Source organism: Polypterus senegalus, chromosome 15, assembly GCF_016835505.1.
Source record: "Polypterus senegalus isolate Bchr_013 chromosome 15, ASM1683550v1, whole genome shotgun sequence".
NCBI classification, from domain to species: domain Eukaryota; kingdom Metazoa; phylum Chordata; class Cladistia; order Polypteriformes; family Polypteridae; genus Polypterus; species Polypterus senegalus.
The window spans coordinates 131,049,167-131,068,845 of NC_053168.1; the positions used below are offsets into that span (position 1 = coordinate 131,049,167).

The 19,679-nt window shown below is 42.2% G+C and overlaps 1 protein-coding gene across 1 annotated transcript; it reads left to right on the plus strand.

The window, feature by feature from the left end:
* Positions 1 to 1,912: 1,912 nt before the first annotated feature.
* Positions 1,913 to 12,076, plus strand: LOC120515756 (CD83 antigen-like). The gene is made up of 5 exons (XM_039737041.1): positions 1,913 to 2,283; positions 2,379 to 2,506; positions 9,811 to 10,033; positions 10,437 to 10,570; positions 11,225 to 12,076. Exons 1-5 carry the CDS (start codon positions 2,250 to 2,252, stop codon positions 11,387 to 11,389), a joined length of 684 nt encoding a protein of 227 aa, XP_039592975.1. The 5' UTR covers positions 1,913 to 2,249; the 3' UTR covers positions 11,390 to 12,076.
* Positions 12,077 to 19,679: the final 7,603 nt, after the last annotated feature.

Below are 19,679 nucleotides of genomic sequence, written 5' to 3' on the forward strand. Positions count from 1 at the left end.
ACAGAATTCTCTCATATTATTTAAGTTATTAAGTCTTCTATTTAGTTATTATTTATTATCACATACTTAAAATTTGATTAATGACTTTTTGACATTTATAAAGTCATGCCCTTTTGTTATTGTCCTTTTATATTTTTCTTAAATGCACAATCATTGCAGCTAAGCAACTAGGCATTTCGCTACATATTGTATGTATAATAATAACCAATCATAATAATATCCTCTCCATCCAATCTGACAAAGCTAGACAGGATCTGCAGAGAAGAATGGCTGGAAATCACCACATCCAGGTGGGTGAAGCTTTTCATGTCAGACCCAACACTCCAGGCTGTGGCTGCAATTGTTGACAAAGGGTTTTCAACAAAGTACTGAGTAAACGGTCTGAATACTTGTGGCAATAGGATATTTCAGGTTTTTTTATCTTCAATAAATTTACAAAAATTTCTAAAATCATACTTTACTTAGGAGTAGTCAGTGTTGGTTGATGTGGGGGGAAAATTAATCTAAACAACTTTAGAACAAGGCTGCAACATAACAAAATGTGTAAAAAGTAAAAGGGTTTGAATACTTTTTTGCAGACAATGAATATACCACACCAGTGTTTCCAAACTACCAGTCCACAAATGGCACCAGTCTATAGACAGTCCACAAAAATCAGTGATGGCATGAATACTAACCCTGTTATTCCCTACTGCCGGTCTGCAAAAAGCTTGTTAGGTATGGTTTTCAGTCTGTGGAGCTGTACTGTTTATAAATCTGGAAGCAACATGCTTAACAATCTAATGTTGTGATTGTTGGTGCTTGGGTCAGGTACCCTAACACCCCCGCTCCCCTCAATAGGCAATTTCCCAGTCAATGTCTGCAAAGAGATTCTCAAACTAATACTAGTCCACTTATCAAAGAAGGTGGAAAACTACTGTATGAGGCATCTGGGTGGTCTGTGAATTTACCTCCTACATTCCTAAAGATGTGTATAGTTTGTTAATTAAGAACTCTAATTTGAACATGCGTGAAGAAGCTCTATAATAGACTGGTCCAATACTGCATTGCAGCCCATTACACTGGCCCACCGTGAACATCATAGAATTAGGCATTGCTGCCCTTTACACCAGCCAATCATGACCATAATGGAATTAGACATTAGATAATGTTTTATTAGTATACTGTACTGTATATAGGGTTAAGACCTGAAAAGGACATGAAACGGTGGTCATGCAGTAACCTTAAGGGAGCACAGTGCCAGAACTTAAAATTGTATCTCCTGGCTGCTTAAGCCCATCAGCTCAGATGCCTAGTTTGGGCTTGGGTCGGCTCACAAAGAGTCGGCAGTGTGGCGTACGAGTTGTTTCTGACCCCAACGGAGTGACATTTAGCTGAGGGCGCATGTCACTTCTGATGACCTGAGAGATGTCAGCGGAAGCGGCGTTGAAGAAGCCAACGGTCCTTTTAAGTGGCCACTCAACACGAATGAGACTAAAGTGGCTCATTCCATTCTTCCGTCTCTCGCACCCTCCGGGTTGTTACATATTAAAGATGGTGATCAGTCCCGACTTTCACACTTTAAAAGCGATTTTGAGCTGTCAGTAAAGTTAAACACGGTTTATTTGAACAGACACCCTCGAGAACGCACAAACACCAGTTCATACGCATCCTGGCTAAGATTAATAACATAACGTCATGTAACGAGAACGAGTAGATCGCCACAAATTCTTCTTCTTCATCCTCTTCATCTTTTCCCCTTCTATGTGCGGTCGATCGTTCCATCTTCTCCATACAGCTCGGCTCTGCACCTCCTCCTCCTCAGTCGAACCCTTTTCCTTCAGAGTGCGCCACATAAGGTTAAAAATCCTAAACACAACAGGGGACGTTCCTGGCTTGTTTCCGATGATTCCTACCCTGCGACCCTTCCCTGGATAAGCGGGTTATGAAGACGGATGGATGACGCGGCACGAATTGAAGGCAACATAAGGGCTCCGTCGCATCTGAATTGCAGGGATCGGGTTGGATAATGACTGACTGTTATGAGGTGAAAACCTGTCTTGACTGCAGCTGCATAATTCTCTAATACTGCCCTGGCTGCTCTGACGTCACTGGCAGTTTTTTTTCCGCGAGAATTGCCCGGCCCGCTTCGGTGATTCCCCGCGAGGCACGTGACCTCCTCGTCACGCATTCTGTTCCACTTTAAAACTGTCGTAGTTTTCCTCATCTTTAGTTGTCGTTTGAGCGCCGAGGAAAAGTAAATACATAAAATGTTCACCTTCGTGTTCTGCCTGCTATTAAACAGTAAGTGCTAACTAGATCTGCGCGAGTCTCTTTAAAGTTTATCCGCTGATGATCAATCACCGACTTTGGTTTGTTTTGTTTCTCGACGTTTGCAGTCGCAGGGGTTCTGAGTGTCCAGCCCGACCTTGTGTATGTGACTGCGCAGTGTGGCCAGGACGCGGTGCTGCCCTGTACGGTGAACTCGGAGAAGAGTGTCCGCTACCGAACTGTGACCTGGTACAAGGTGAGTACCCCGGCCGGACTGGCTTTGTGTCGCACGAGCAAGAGGACAAGAGGTTAGTTTGAAGACATTTGGAAAGCCCACGTCAGCTCTAGCTGCCCACCTTGTGACGCGGGGGCTAAATCGCATTGGCACACCTGCCGCTCGGCAAATGTATATTTTACACGAGCTTTTAATGCCTTTAACGGGACACGTCCCTGGATCTACAAAGCATTTAAGAATGACGCAGTCATTAAGATATATAGAATAACATTTACCATACTTTTTGTTCAGATAGAAATAATCGGTTTTAAGCAGCTGTTACAGACAAATGTAAGTTCGTCATTAATTGAGGTTTTATTTAACATAATTAACTGATGCCTTAAAAGTTGCCCAGACTCTGAACCGAATAAGAGGGTTTAGAAAATGGGGCGATTTTCCTTTAACTTTATACACGATGGATGTTGAAGATTACAATGCAGTGCCAGAAAAATGATAGTGCTGAAATATTAAACAAGCAGTGCAATTAGAAACTGCAAATTTGAGAAATACTAAAAGAATATTAAGAAAAAATATTGGAGACCTCACAAGTCAGTCAACCAAGCAGTCATTCAGTTTCAGTGCCAGCAGTGTGTCCAAGGTTGGCCCATACCATGTACTGAGTGCTGCCTGGATAAGCAACCGCTACACCGAATTGGACAAGTGGGTTAAAAAATGCATTGATGGGCTGTTAACTTGGATGGCCCACTGGCAGTGCTGCTGCCCAGCCACAAGGTGTTGGGGGTTCCCAAGTCCCCCCACTGTGGAGCTTGCATGTTCTTCACATGGGTTTCCTTCTGGTGCTTAAACATAAAAAGCACAAAGGATATTGGGATAAAAAGTTATCCAATCAATCAATGAATAAATAAACCAATGTATATTTTGCAGGAATACCATAAGGAACGTTAGAGTTTAAACATTTATTCTGGGACGTTAGTTTTATGGTTCACATAAAAGAAAACACCCAAATGTCAGGTTGAATGGTTGTAGTAGTAACCTTAGCCTGAAGTCCTGCACCATTCACAATCCCCTCCTGTTAGCTGTTTCTCTCATTGAGGTCTATTTACGGATTGATGTGATTTTAGTTGTAATTGAATAATCAAATGCATGCTGTAATTAGAAAACCTTGAGTTAACAAGACATCTGAGTGCAAAGTTCAGGGTGTGTGTGTGTGTGTGGTTTTTTAACTGAGTCAATGTGGCCAGCCATGACTGATAGCTATATGTTTTTTTTTGTGTGTGTCATGTGGTGGTTTGACTCCTCCCACAAAATAGTAAGCTTCTGAAGTGTAGCTGATGATAGACTGAAATATTTTCATCATTGATGTATTTTGTTTTGCCTGAAATTTGGCATATTTACCTGATAGGCAGATGTGTACTGAAGATGTTTTGCTTTTCTTATTAACTGTTTATAACTACTACTACTATATTTGGCTTCATTCCACACACAATATTTTAGTACCTGACAAGTAAGCAGTATTTGAACATTTCCATTTATGTATATAATTCGGAGAATTAAAATGGGCAGTTTGCTCAACCATGTTCTCTTTGTAACTGTACTATTAAGATTATTGTGGATAGTAGCCCATAATAACTTCCCATACTCGATTAGTGGTCACATTACAGTTACTCTTAAATGTAAGCTTTACTTTCCTTCATTTTATTTGGCTAAAATGTGTTATTCATTATTGAACCCAGCTGCAGTGCCGTGTCGTCTTGTGATGTTGTCTGTGAAGGGCACAGTATACAATAAAATTGATTTTATGACATTTTGCTTGTTTATGATGATGCTATGAATTTATTTTTTCACATTGTTTCAACAAAATCTGTATTGCAGTATAGTGCCTTTTTGAATATCCTTCATGGGCATTTTAGAAGAATAATGCAATTCTTCACTTATTTCTTAAGTTACGCACTATTTATTTCTAGAGTCATGCAGTGGTGGTGATTGGGCATACAGCCTCACTGATTTTTTGGATCAGTGCTTTTAGTTGGTAGGCAGTATTTCAGATGTATATTCTTTCTTATCACTGCACTTTCTGCATGCATAACATAATCAGATGTAATAGTATGTTTTCAAGGTTTTTAAAGAAAATATATGTCATGTTGTATAATAATAGCTAGTCTATTTCCTGTCTATCACATAATTATTTCCCTAATGAAATTTTATTATTGGACAGTTGGATAGTAAGTGTGTGAGTGTGCTTATGTGATTATTTAAAATGGCTTTTTAGCATATTATTATGTACTTGTAGTATAGTTGAATCAAATATTCCACATTTGTTATCATTGCATTTATTTTGCAACATTTATTTTTTCCATTGTAAGATAATGATTGTACATTTTAAGGCAGATGCTACATAAAACATGTCTAGTTTGGCTAGATGTCATTTAATGAGTTTTGTCATCCAGAAATCTCTGAGAGAAAAAAACAAGAGAAATGGAAATTATAATAGTGAGGTTTTTTTTTTGTTTTTTTTTTTTTTTGGTCATGCATTGTTAGAAGCTAACCGTGTGAAACTAAAAAGAGAACACTGATGGAGTTTCGTCAAAATCTTTGAATGTGGTATCGTAGGAAACATCTTTGAAAAGGCCACGCTATATACAGTGATGTATGAACTTTCAGCGTGTGGGTTGGCATATGTCACAAGCTTATTAAAGAAGTAAATTTGGGGAAGTGGCCCTCCTACACTAACGAAAATGTACTATTCAAGGCAATTCATTTTAGTTTTGAAAATGTGATTTTTATTAAATATGGAATGTACCAGTTGTGATTTATTTGACAATCTAATTAGGTTAAGACTATATTGTAAGCCAAGTTCACTGTCCTTACAACTACAGTACAGATTTAGTAATAGAATAACAAAATGTAATCGGGGAATTGTCAAACGTATACTTGATTATTTCATAATTTTATAAAAAGTTGTCCTATGTTAGATACAAATAAAAATAAATTAAAATGGGAAAGATGTTTCTTTTTGTCTAATTTATATTCCCAAATATAAATAAAACTCTTCCTAGAAAACTGGGAGTTCCACTTTATCTCTTCTTACACCACCACAACAAATAATTTGCAGCTCAATATCCACGTGATGGTGGGAGGGACTAAGACTTTTGCAAGTAAGCCAACATTTGGGCAGCAGTGAAATCTATTATGTGGAAATGTCACCAGCTGTACTGATATTATGTTTTAGCAGAATAAGATAAGGTTTCTCATTTTGCAGTACATTAAGAAAGGCACTGAAGTCTTCCTTGTAAGCTCTGTTTAGGAGTTTTTTTATGAATGTGTATTGATACATTAAATGTAATGTGTTTTCTGCATTACCATGTGTACAGAATTCAGTGGAATTTAGGAAAGTGCTGTGGTTTTTAATATTGTGTAAATATTTAATATTTCAATATTTAACCAATTGCATGTGATACGGTTTTAGACGGGGGAGGAGAGTGTGTGTGTGTGTGTGTGTGTGTGCGCGCGCGCATATATATATATATATATATTCCATCCATCCTCTTCCGCTTATCCGAGGTCGGGTCGCGGGGGTAGCAACTTAAGCAGAGATGCCCAGACTTCCCTCTCCCCGGCCACTTCTTCCAGTTCTTCCGGGAGAATCATAGGGTGTTCCCAGGCCAGCCGGGAGACATAGTCCCTCCAGCGTGTCCTGGGACTTCCCCGGGGCCTCCTCCCGGTTGGACGTGCCCGAACACCTCACCAGGGAGGCGTCAGGAGGCATCCTGATTAGATGCCCGAGCCACCTCATCTGACTCCTCTCGATGCAGAGCAGCAGTGGCTCTACTCTGAGCCCCTCCCGGATGACTGAGCTCCTCACCCGTACGGCTCAGCTCCTTTTTCACCACGACAGACCGATGCAGAGCCCGCATCACTGCAGAGACCCACCGATCCGCCTTTCAATATCACAGTCCATTCTTCCCTCACTCGTGAACAAGACCCCAAAATAATTGAACTCCTCCACTTGGGGCAGGACCTCACCCCCAACCCTGAGAGGGCACTTCACCCTTTTCCGGCAGAGGACCATGGTCTCGGATTTGGAGGTGCTGATTCTCATCCCAGCCGCTTCACACTCAGCTGCGAACCGATCCAGAGAGCTAAAGATCATGGCCTGATGAAGCAAACAGGACAACATCATCTGCAAAAAGCAGTGACCCAATCCTGAGTCCACCAAACCGGACCCCTTCAACACCCTGACTGTGCCTAGAAATTCTGTCCATAAAAGTTATGAACAGAATTGGTGACAAAGGGCAGCCCTGGCGGAGTCCACTGCCGGCAATGCGGACCAAGCTCTGACACCGGTTGTACAGGGACCGAACAGCTCTTATCAGGGGTCCGGTACCCCATACTCCCGAGCACCCCCACAGGATTCCCGAGGGACACGGTCGAATGCCTTTTCCAAGTCCACAAAACACATGTAGACTGGTGGGCAAACTCCCATGCACCCTCCAGGACTCTGCTAAGGGTGAAGAGCTGGTCCACTGTTCCGCGACCAGGGCCGAAAACCACACTGTTCCTCCTGAATCCGAGGTTCACTATCCGACGGACCCTCCTCTCCAGAACCCCCGAATAGACTTTTCCAGGGAGGCTGAGGAGTGTGATCCCTCTATAGTTGGAACACACCCTCCGGTCCCCTTTATAAAGAGGGGGACCACCAGCCCGGTCTGCCAATCCAGAGGCACTGTCCCGATGTCCATGCGATGTTGCAGAGGCGTGTCAACCAAGACAGTCCTACAACATCCAGAGCCTTAAGGAACTCGGGCGTATCTCATCCACCCCCGGGGCCCTGCCACCAAGGAGTTTTTTGACCACCTCGGTGACTTCAGTCCCAGAGATGGGAGAGCCCACCTCAGAGTCCCCAGGCTCTGCTTCCTCATTGGAAGGCATGTTAGTGGGATTGAGGAGGTCTTCGAAGTACTCCTCCCACCGACCCACAACGTCGAAGTGAGGTCAGCAGCGCACCATCCCCACCATATACGGTGTTGACACTGCACTGCTTCCCTCCTGAGGCGCCGGACGGTGGACCAGAATCTCCTCGAAGCCGTCCAAAGTCGTTCTCCATGGCCTCCAAACTCCTCCCATGCCCGAAGTTTTGCCTCAGCAACAACGAAGCCGCATTCCGCTTGGCCTGCCGGTACCTATCAGCTGCCTCCAGAGACCCACAGGACAAAAAAGTCCTATAGGACTCCTTCTTCAGCTTGACGGCATCCCTCACGCGGTGTCCACCAACGGGTTCGGAGATTGCCACCACGACAGGCACCGACCACCTTGCGGCCACAGCTCCGGTCAGCCGCCTCAACAATAGAGGCACGGAACATGGCCCATTCGCACTCAATGTCCCCACCTCCCTCGGGACGTGGTTGAAGTTCTGCCGGAGGTGGGAGTTGAAGCTACTTCTGACAGGGGACTCTGCCAGCCGTTCCCAGCAGACCCTCACAACACGTTTGGGCCTACCAGGTCTGACAGGCATCTTCCCCCACCATCGAAGCCAACTCACCACCAGGTGGTGATCAGTTGACAGCTCCACCCCTCTCTTCACCCGAGTGTCCAAGACATATGGCGCAAGTCCGGACACGACCACAAAGTCGATCATCGACCTGAGGCCTAGGGTGTCCTGGTGCCAAGTGCACATATGAACACCCTTATGCTTGAACATGGTGTTGTTATGGACAATCCGTGACGAGCACAGAAGTCCAATAACAAAACACGCTCGGGTTCAGATCGGGGGGGCCATTCCTCCCAATCACGCCCTTCCAGGTCTCACTGTCATTGCCCACGTGAGCATTGAAGTCTCCCAGCAAAACGAGGGAATCCCCAGAAGGTATGCCCTCTAGCACCCCCTCCAGAGACTCCAAAAAGGGTGGATACTCCAAACTGCTGTTGGCATACGCACAAAAACAGTCAGGACCCTTCCCCCCACCCGAAGGCGGAGGGAGGCCACCCTCTCGTCCACCGGGGTAAACCCCAATGCACAGGCTCTGAGTGGGGGGCAATAAGTTTGCCCACACCTGCTCAGCGCCTCTCCCCGGGGGCAACTCCAGAGTGGTAGAGAGTCCAGCCCCTCTCAAGGAGATTGGTTCCAGAGTCCAAGCTGTGCGTCGAGGTGAGTCCGACTATATCTAGCTGGAACATCTCGACCTCGCCACTAGCTCAGGCTCCTTCCCCTTCAGAGAGGTGACATTCCACGTCCCAAGAGCCAGTTTCTGTAGCCGAGGATCAGACCGCCAAGGTCCCGCCCGCCACCACCCAACTCACACTGCACCCAACCTCCTTGGCCCCTCCCATAGGTGGTGAGCCCATGGAAAGGAGGACCCACGTTACCTCTTCGGGCTGTGCCCGGCCGAGCCCCATGGGTGCAGGCCCGGTCACCAGGCGCTCACCATCGAGCCCCCCCTCCAGGGCTGGCTCCAGAGGGGGGCCCCGGTGACCCAGCGTCCGGGCAAACGAAAACGTCGTCCAAAGTTTTGGTTCTTCATCGGAGGTTTGTTGAACCGCTCTTTGTCTCATCCCTCACCTAGGACCAGTTTGCCTTGGGTGGCCCTACCAGGGGCATAAAGCCCTGGACAACATAGCTCCTAGGATCATTGGGACACGCAAACTCCTCCACCACGATAAGGTGACGGTTCAAGGAGGTATATATAATTTTTTTTTTAATGTTAACTCTTATTCTAGAGGAGGAGCAATCCAATATTTGGTCAGTAGCCTGCAGAGAAGTTACCTTAAGCTGTGCATGCTACATGTGCCATCTGGTAGTTTCAAGCATGGCAGTATCGAGAGATCAGTCCATGTGCTCTGCTGAGCACAGAATTACAAGTAAAAAATGATACCTAAAAATATAGGAAGGTGAGGTTGTACTACATACTCTCTTTTTATTCATTTCAGGCTTGGACCATGTGCTTTGTAGGTCCCTTAAGAGTGGGAAATACCCTTTTAATGCTATCTGAACAGTTTCAGTTTGGATAGTGAAAAGCCCTTAACACCATTTGGCTGGGTTTGCCCCTATTAGCTGTATTTGAATTCTGTGTTTTATTCAACAATTCCATCTTGTGGTTTATTAAAAAAAAAAAAAAGTTGAATTTTTAACTTTAATGATACAGAGGTCTAAAATTCTGTAGGCCAAACCTTGTGTGTGGCAGAATATACCTTTTCACATCAATTAACAAAGTTGTTTGATTGTAAAAGACCAAGCTTAATATTTTTAGCAGTGATTTGAAATACAGAAATATCATTAAACTCATTTATTGCCTAAAAGTAATTTAGGGTTTTTTTTTTTTCTTTTTTAGGAAATTCATCAAAATCTCACTGGAATTTTGTTTTGTGACCTAAAATCGAATGTGACCAAAAGGTATCAACTCTTCATTCGAGAAGGTGAAATACAAACTATGAGTCCTTATAATCTGGTGTTGAAAAATGCAACAGCCAGTGACTCTGCACGATACTATTGTCATTATTCAGCTCCACTGGGAAGACGGAATAAATCTTCGTATATCACATTGAAAGTTCTTGGTGAGTAGAATGAACTGGCTAGCTTGAACAAGACTCTTGTTTCCTATTGCAGACCATTTTGGTTGTTCTGAGCTGTTAACTGCTGCTGCATTGGATGTTTTTGTTTTATGAGTATGCTGAGAAATTTAGCAACACATTTTGCACAGAATCTGGTCAACTACATTTGTAACATCAATTGAAAAAGTGTTTTCAGTTTTTTTTTTTTGAATATGGAGTATGTATGCATTTCTTGCAGTGTATTATTCAGGGGCTGGTGTGAGAGAATTAAAATTTTTTTTTATATATTAAAACACATTTTGTACAATGAAGTTTGAGTTGTTAAGAAAATCGTACAAATGTGCAAATAAAAAGGTATATTTTATTAAGGATTTTGTACAATGAACTTTTTTTTTCCCCTCCTTAGACTGTCCTAGAGAAAACAAAGATGAAATCAAAGAGAATCTGTCAAAGAAAGTATTTTATGGAAACAGTTACTGGGATTGTATCCTTGTCTCGCTGCTGATAATCATATCATTGGTGATATGTTTCCTCTGCTGGGTAAGTCCTTGCCCAACTTTACTTTTCACTGAACAATATAATTTGACAGCAGTATATAGGTTGTTTGTGGTTTAGTCATTTACTCTCTGACAGATTCACATATACAGTATACTTTAAGATTTCTGATTGAGTTGTATTATCCATTATTGAGTACGAGTTGGTTAATGCTAATAAAAGAATAAGCAAGCGTTGACTTGCTGTTTAGTAATAAGGAATGATTTCAAGTGTTGAGGTCATTGAACTGTTAGGTAGTACTTTTAAGTTTCCCTGTAGGACAAATGACATCCAAAATATTGCAATGAGAGAACATTTATATTTGAAGACCCTAATGGATTAATGACGTAAATCCCTGTGAAAAGGGGAAATGATTAAAATAAGACCGAATTGGCTGTTCCCGCACACCAGTTAAGTACCAAGCGACACACACGAAAGCCGAGATTGCAGTGCATTTTATAAGGAGAAGAATTCCTATTTGACTGACAAGATGAACAAGCAGATTCAGCTGAGTCAAGTGTAAATTTTGAAGTAAAACGTAGTGGAAGGCACATCTGTAGTGCAGTGGAATTGCATTTGCAAATTTACTTTAGAACATTTTTTTTGAATATTTTTTTCATATATGGATTGGTATATTTATCTATATCTATTTTGTTACAGAAATGTTTAGAGACTGTACTCCGAGAAGGTCTGGAAGAGAGGAGGGTACAAATAAAACAGAAACTGAAGGATATTCAGATGAAGGCAAATCTGTCCCTTCTGCAGAAAAGCACAATAAGTGCAGGTGCACCAGAGCCTTCTGTGAACAATGCTTTAGTTTCTTAAGTGACAGTGAGTGTGCTCAAATGGAAAGCATTTGTGCGTATTTTAAATGGCAGCTGCAGCCCAGAGAATGTGGAGAAGGGAAAAAAAAATGAAGCTCTTGAAGGAGAACGACAGAAGAAACAAGGAAATTTGAAAGTGCACTGTTATAAGGTGGCTGTGTTTGCCAAGTCATCAGAGTGGAAAGATACCAAGAAGAATTCATCTTTGCAAACAATGTGCACCATTCTTGCTAATTAAGCACTGTTTGACTTTTATTAAATATATATATATATGTATTGTTCATACTGTGCATAAAGCCTCTGAATAGATATGGATTAATGCTTTTTGCATTAACTGAGAGCAATCAAACCATTTCCAAAACGTTTGAATTTATGAATAATTAATCGAGCTACAGACTTTGAGCGACCTGATGTGGATCACCCCGATGTTCTTTATATGAAGATCTTTTATAATACTGGGATGTTCTTTGTTTTGATGCAGTCTTGATGTCTTTCTGTGTTTTCATGCACCACATACCCTTTCAACTTTTGGAGTAGATTCACTGTGATGTGACTCGGGTGCTAAGCGCACATATGTCAGAAATGACAGGAGCTGCTTAGCAATGTGTAATAACAACCTATACTATGTATAGATCTCGATGACGCATTCACACGTGCACTTTGATTAAACATGATACTTCAAATTGTTTCCATGTCTAATTCATCTTTTCTACAATATTGAATTTTGAAATTGCATGTGATGGTGAAGATTGGTATTTTAATATTGTACACAATTTTGCATGGTTGTTTAAAAGTCTATATGCTGCCGTGATACCTTAATCTCCATTATGGGTTTCCTCCTAAAATGAACTGTAAATGAGACTTGATGCCCTGGAAATAACAGATATATAATTAATATATTTTATAGATATACAGTGGGATGCAAAAGTTTGGGCAGCCTTGTTAATAGTCATTATTTTCCTGTATAAATCGTTGATTGTTACGATAAAAAATGTCAGTTAAATATATCATATAGGAGACACACACAGTGATATTTGAGAAGTGAAATGAAGTTTATTGGATTTACAGAAAGTGTGCAATAATTGTTCAAACAAAATCAGGCAGGTGCGTAAATTTGGGCACCACAAAAAAGAAATGAAATCAATATTTAGTAGATCCGCCTTTTGCAGAAATTCCAGCCTCTAAACGCTTCCTGTAGGTTCCAATGAGAGTCTGGATTGTGGTTGAAGGTATTTTGGACCATTCCTCTTTACAAAACATCTCTAGTTCATTCAGGTTTGATGGCTTCCGAGCATGGACAGCTCTCTTTAACTCACACCACAGATTTTCAATTATATTCAGGTCTGGGGACTGAGATGGCCATTCCAGAACGTTGTACTTGTTCCTCTGCATGAATGCCTTAGTGGATTTTGAGCTGTGTTTCGGGTCGTTGTCTTGTTGAAAGATCCAGCCCGGCAGCTTCAGCTTTGTCACTGATTCCTGGACATTGGTCTCCAGAATCTGCTGATACTGAGTGGAATCCATGCGTCCCTCAACTTTGACAAGATTCCCAGTCCCTGCACTGGCCACACAGCCCCACAGCATGATGGAACCACCACCATATTTGACTGTAGGTAGCAGGTGTTTTTCTTGGAATGCTGTGTTCTTTTTCCTCCATGCATAACGCCCCTTGTTATGCCCAAATAACTCAATTTTAGTTTCATCAGTCCACAGCACCTTATTCCAAAATGAAGCTGGCTTGTCCAAATGTGCTTGAGCAGACCTCAAGCGGCTCTGTTTGTGCTTCCTCTGCATCACTCGCATACAGCATCTCCTTGTGTAAAGTGCGAATGGTTGAACGATGCCCAGTGACTCCATCTGCTGCAAGATGATGTTGTAGGTCTTTGGTGCTGGTCTGTGGGTTGACTCTGACTGTTCTCACCATTCGTCGCTTCTGTCTATCCGAAATCTTTCTTGGTCTGCCACTTTGAGCCTTAACTTGAACTGAGCCTGTGGTCTTCCATTTCCTCAATATGTTCCTAACTGTGGAAACAGACAGCTTAAGTCTCTGGGACAGCTTTCTGTATCCTTCCCTAAACCATGATGGTGAACAATCTTTGTCTTCAGGTCATTTGAGAGTTGTTTTGTGACCCCATGTTGCTACTCTTCAGAGAAAATGAAAGGAGGAGGGAAACTTACAATTGACCCCCTCAAATACTCGGATTCACCTGTGTATGTAGGTCAGGGGTCACTGAGCTTACCAAGCCAATTGGAGTTCCAATAATTAGTTCTAAAAGTTTTGGAATCAATAAAATGACAACGGTGCCTAAATTTATGCACCTGCCTGATTTTGTTTGAACAATTATTGCACACTTTCTGTAAATCCAATAAACTTCATTTCACTTCTCAGATATCACTGTGTGTGTCTCCTATATGATATATTTAACTGACATTTTTTATCGTAACAACCAACGATTTATACAGGAAAATAATGACTATTAACAAGGTTGCCCAAACTTTTGCATCCCACAGTATATACATATATATATATATATATATATATATATATATATATATATATATATATATGTATGTATATGTATATATATATATATATATATATGTATGTATATGTATATATATATATATATATATATATATATATGTATATGTGTATATATATATATATATATATATATATATATATGCACAAACTTGACAAAGGCAAAAAGAACTTCAAATCCGTGAGGCAGCAGGACTCGCCACTGTGCCATCCATATAATTCAAAAGGCTGGCATATTATTTGTGCAGGAAACTGATTTATTTATTCATTTTTTTTTTTTAAACCTTCACACATTTGTGCTCGGCTTAAGTTACTAATCACTGAATGACTTTACAATCCCCTTGTGAGTTTCCTGGAGAACCCAATATGCAAAGTTTTTTAAGTGTTATTTTGTTCATCAGTCTGACTAATCCAACTACTTGACCTTGGTCTTTCAAGGTACTTCCATTTAATTTTAAAGGGGAAAATTTCACTTTTTTTCTTATCTTTTAATAGCATCAAGTACTCTTAAATGTGGGTTCTTGGGAAAAAACAGCTGAGTGAAGTGATTCAGTTGTTTTATTGTATAAATAGCCAGAGATGAGAAGGCCAGTGACATCACTGTTCTAGAATAAGCTGGTGGAAGGACTCGAAATCCCACAAATCAATGTGACAAGCATGAGCTTTGTTTTTCATGGGAAGTTCATCCTCCTACCCTAACTACCTTCTTTCTTGATTCCTGGAATTATGAGTTCTTCCACCTGCCCAGTACTTGATGTCGCTGCTCCACATTTCTTACTATAAACATCCATTTATTGCCTCACGTGGTTAAGGCTGTTCTGAGTTGCAAAGGCCAGAGTCTTTCCTGGGACATAAGACGTGGAGAGGCCACCAGTCCAACACAGGACACACTCTGAATTTAAATCGGTCTAACACCAACAAAACAAGGTTATGCAGAGAAGAGGAAAACCAGACATGGGAGAATATAGGCAAATTCCACCCGGACCAGGGCAGGGTTTCCAGGGTATCTCCTCTATGCTCTTAAGACTGAGCTAGGTGACACAGCTAAACTTCTTGCGACAACACATTTGGATGTGCAATCCTGGCTGGGGCTGGACTACCTGTGCAACCTGAATCGGCCACAGGTACCACCTCATGATACCAGTAGTGACAAAGACACTAGCAGAACACAAAGCTAGAGAAGAATCAGTCAGGAAAGATAAAGAAAAAGCAACTGTCTGTGGCCACCATTCCCTTTTTGGGCCTGTCTTGCTGTTGCCTCTCCTGGTCACCTGTTGTCACTTTCATTTGCACCAAAGCAGGTGAAGTTGATTCACAATCAGTTCTGCTTCCTATCTGGACAGATTGATATCCCTGAAGCTTCTTTGACTTGGCTGATTCATTGTTTTGAATTTTGAGTTTTGTATCCAGGAGCACTTTCAGCCACTGGCTCATTCCACCACCGTGACTCTGGGGGTCTTTTCTGCCCACTGCTATCAAGAAATTCAATGCTTCCTTCCCACATCCCAGACTGAATGTTGATACTCTTGAAAGTTAATTTAGCTATTTCTGCACAACATATATTTATTTGCAGTGCATCTGGAAAGTATTCACGGCGCATCACTTTTTCTACATTTTGTTATGTTACAGGCTTATTCCAAAATGGATTAAATTCATTTTTTCCTCAGAATTCTACACACAACACCCCATAATGACAACGTGAAAAAAGTTTACTTGAGGTTTTTGCAAATTTATTAAAAATAAAAAAACTGAGACATCACATGTACATAAGTATTCACAGCCTTTGTCATGAAGCTCCAAATTGAGCTCAGGTGCATCCTGTTTCCCCTGATCATCCTTGAGATGTTTCTGCAGCTTCATTGGAGTCCACCTGTGGTAAATTCAGTTGATGTGACATGATTTGGAAAGGCACACACCTGTCTATAGAAGGTCCCACAGTTGACAGTTCATGTCAGAGCACAAACCAAGCATGAAGTCAAAGGAATTGTCTGTAGACCTCCGAGACAGGATTGTCACGAGGCACAAATCTGGGGAAGGTTACAGAAAAATTTCTGCTGCTTTGAAGGTCCCAATGAGCACAGTGGCTTCCATCATCCGTAAGTGGAAGAAGTTCGAAACCACCAGGACTCTTCCTAGAGCTGGCCAACCATCTAAACTGAGCGATCGGTGGAGAAGGGCCTTAGTCAGGGAGGTGACCAAGAACCCGATGGTCACTCTTTCAGAGCTCCAGAGGTCCTCTGTGGAGAGAGGAGAACCTTCCACAAGGACAACCATCTCTACAGCAATCCACCAGTCAGGTCTGTATGGTAGAGTGGCCAGACAGAAGCCACTCGTTAGTAAAAGGCACATGGCAGCCCCCCTGGAGTTTGCCAAAAGGCACATGAAGGACTCTCAGACCATGAGAAACAAAATTCTCTGGTCTGATGAGACAAAGATTTAAGTCTTTGGTGTGAATGCCAGGCGTCACGTTTGGAGGAAACCAGGCACCGCTCATCACCAGGCCAATACCATCCCTACAGTGAAGCATGGTGGTGGCAGCATCATGCTGTGGTGATGGAACTGGGAGACTAGTCAGGATAAAGGGAAAGATGACTGCAGCAACGTACAGAGACAGATGACTGCAGCAACGTACAGAGACATTCTGGATGAAAACCTGCTCCAGAGCGCTCTTGACCTCAGACTGGGGCGACGGTTCATCTTTCAGCAGGACAACGAACATAAGCACACAGCCAAGGTATCAAAGGAGTGGCTTCAGGACAACTCTGTGAATGTCCTTGAGTGGCCCAGCCAGAGCCCAGACTTGAATGTTATTGAACATCTCTGGAGAGATCTTAAAATGGCTGTGCACCGACCTGATGGAGCTTGAGAGGTGCTGCAAAGAGGAATGGGCGAAACTGGCCAAGGATAGGTGTGCCAAGCTTGTGGCATCATATTCAAAAAGACTTGAGGCTGGAATTGCTGCCAAAGGTGCATCGACAAAGTATTGAGCAAAGGCTGTGAATACTTATGGACATGGGATTTCTCAGTTTTTTTATTTTTAATAAATTTGCAAACACCTCAAGTAAACTTTTTTCACGTTGACATTATGGGGTGTTGTGTGTAGAATTCTGAAAATCCATTTTGGAATAAGGCTGTAGCATAACAAAATGTGGAAAAAGTGATGTTCTGTGAATACTTTCCAGATCCACTGTATTTATCTGTCTATTAACCATAATGTAACCAGGTGTTATCACTGACACATAATATAAAGACACGACCTCCTCAATGAAGGGACACTCTGAATGTCCACAGCTACAGTCCATTGAAAGATATGGAGGAACTGGAATATGGAGTGGCCTGCGAAGAGCCCTGACCTCAACCCTAGTAAATACCTTTGGGATGAATTGAAATGCTGATTGTGAGCCAGGTCATCTCATCCAACATCAGCACCTGACTTCACAAATGTTCTGCTTTGACTAAATGGGAACAAATTCTTACGGAAACAAACACTCCAAAATCTTGTGAAAAGCCTTTCCCAATATATTGGAGACTGTTATAGTCCCAAACTGGGGGCCAACTCCTTATTGTTTTGGAATGGGATATTCCAAGAAACTAATATAGTTGTGATGGTCAGGTGTCCACAAACTTTTCACCGTATAGTGTATGTCAAATGGCCAACAACTATAAAACGGAGCAACTCTACAGCTCAGTTTAATTTTCCAAGTGAACCGCTGCATCTGAGGAGCGGAGACTACGTGCCAATGCTGCCATCTACAGGCTAAAATTAAAAGTACAGTTGTCAGTTTGTTTCTCTTATTTCATTCAGTCTATCCAACATTCCGTCCATTTGTGGAACTGTTTAAATGTGGAATGACCTTGTTTCTTTTATACACACGTATATATTTAACTTAAGGAAATTGTATTTATCTAACGAACAACCAGTTATTGTATCAATCAAACATACTTTGCTATTAACAAATGATAGGCAAGTAAGAAAACGTTCGCATGACGGCATAACATTCAAGTGCGTCCAGAAACTAGTTTAAAAGTTGGAGCATTTTAAAATTTTCTTGTCACTTCAATAGAATTTCTCACAATTTTGTTAATTACCAATTTTTGTAACCGTGAATCGTGATCAAAAATAATATGAGTAGTATTCAGACTGGCATTCCCATTAAAAGAATAAGACATTTTACAAGAAGTGTTTTTAAGACGTCTCGAAATTAATTTTAGGTATCTTGAAATGCATTAAAGGTTAATTTTAGATATTCCACAGTGTATGTCACATATTAAAAAGTAAATTAACATATTTTCTGCGGTGGGTTGGCACCCTGCCCAGGATTGGTTCCTGCCTTGTGCCCTGTGTTGGCTGGGATTGGCTCCAGCAGACCCCCGTGACCCTGTATTCGGATTCAGCGGGTTGGAAAATGGATGGATGGATTAACATATTTTGAAACAAGTTTCGGATACCCTAAAGCGTGTACTGCACTTTAATATATCTGGCAAGAGGAGTTGCCATTGATAAACTGACCCGTGTGTGTGTGAGTGTGTGTTTGTGTGTAATGGACAGCCCACCCTATCCAGTGATTGTTCCTGTCTCGTGCCCTCTGGTTGCTGAGATAGGCTTCTGCTTCTTTGCAACCCTGCCCTGGATAAGCAGATTAAGAAAATAAATGGATGGATGGAACTCAACATTATAAATATGTTAAGTTATTAAGTACCATAATGTATCTCAACAGCTTGAAGCCTCCACCCTGGAGCTCCAAGTACTGTAGGTGGAGTTAACTTACTCGACGGTAATTGGTATTATTCGAGACAGACCCTAATCTTAACCACACTGTGACCACTCGGGGGTCTGCAGCTAGACTCTACTGGCACCCCTTAGAATTCAACACCACCGGCCTGAGTCAACGTCACCTACAAGGAACTCCAAGGTGGAGGCTCCGGACTTCAGAGTTTCAGGCGATCTTACTACTGTACTTATTTAAATCTTGCTCAACAGCGTCCTCTGCTGGGAAATGAATGGGACGCATTGCCTTATTTCCCTAAATGAAGTTCACTGCAGTTGATAACTGCCCCATCCAGGTTTGGTCTGCACTTAGTGCTGGTGTTGACCTACCTGAAGGACATTACAAGTCCTCTGCTTGACCCCCTACAGTTTGCTTATCGAGCAAACTGGTCAGAGGATGATGTTATCAACATGGGACTGCACTACATCTTGCAACATCTCGACTCTCCAGGGACATATGCTAGGATCCTGTTTGTGGACTTCAGTTCGGCGTTCAATACTATCATTCCAGAAGTTCTTCACACCAAACTCACTTGGCTCACTGTACCAGCCCCCATCTGCCAGTGGATCACAAACTTTCTGACAGATAGGAAGCAGCAAGTGAGATTGGGAAAAATCATATCCAGTACACGAACAGTCAACACTGGCGCCCCCCAGGGATGTGTCCTCTCCCCTCTGCTCTTCTCCTTGTACACAAATGACTGCACTTCAGGAGACCCGTCTGTTAAACTCCTGAAGTTCGCAGATGATATGACAGTCATTGGCCTCATCAAGGATAGTGACAAATCTGTATACAGAAGAGTGGTTGAACAGCTGGCCCTCTGGTGCGGTCAAAACAACCTGGAGCTGAACAAGCTTAAAACTGTGGAGATGATAGTGGACTTCAGGAGGAGCCCCCCAGTGTTGCCCCCTCTCATACTACTCAACAGTACTGTGTCTGTCGTGGAAAACTTTAGGTTTCTGGGATCCACAATCTCCCAG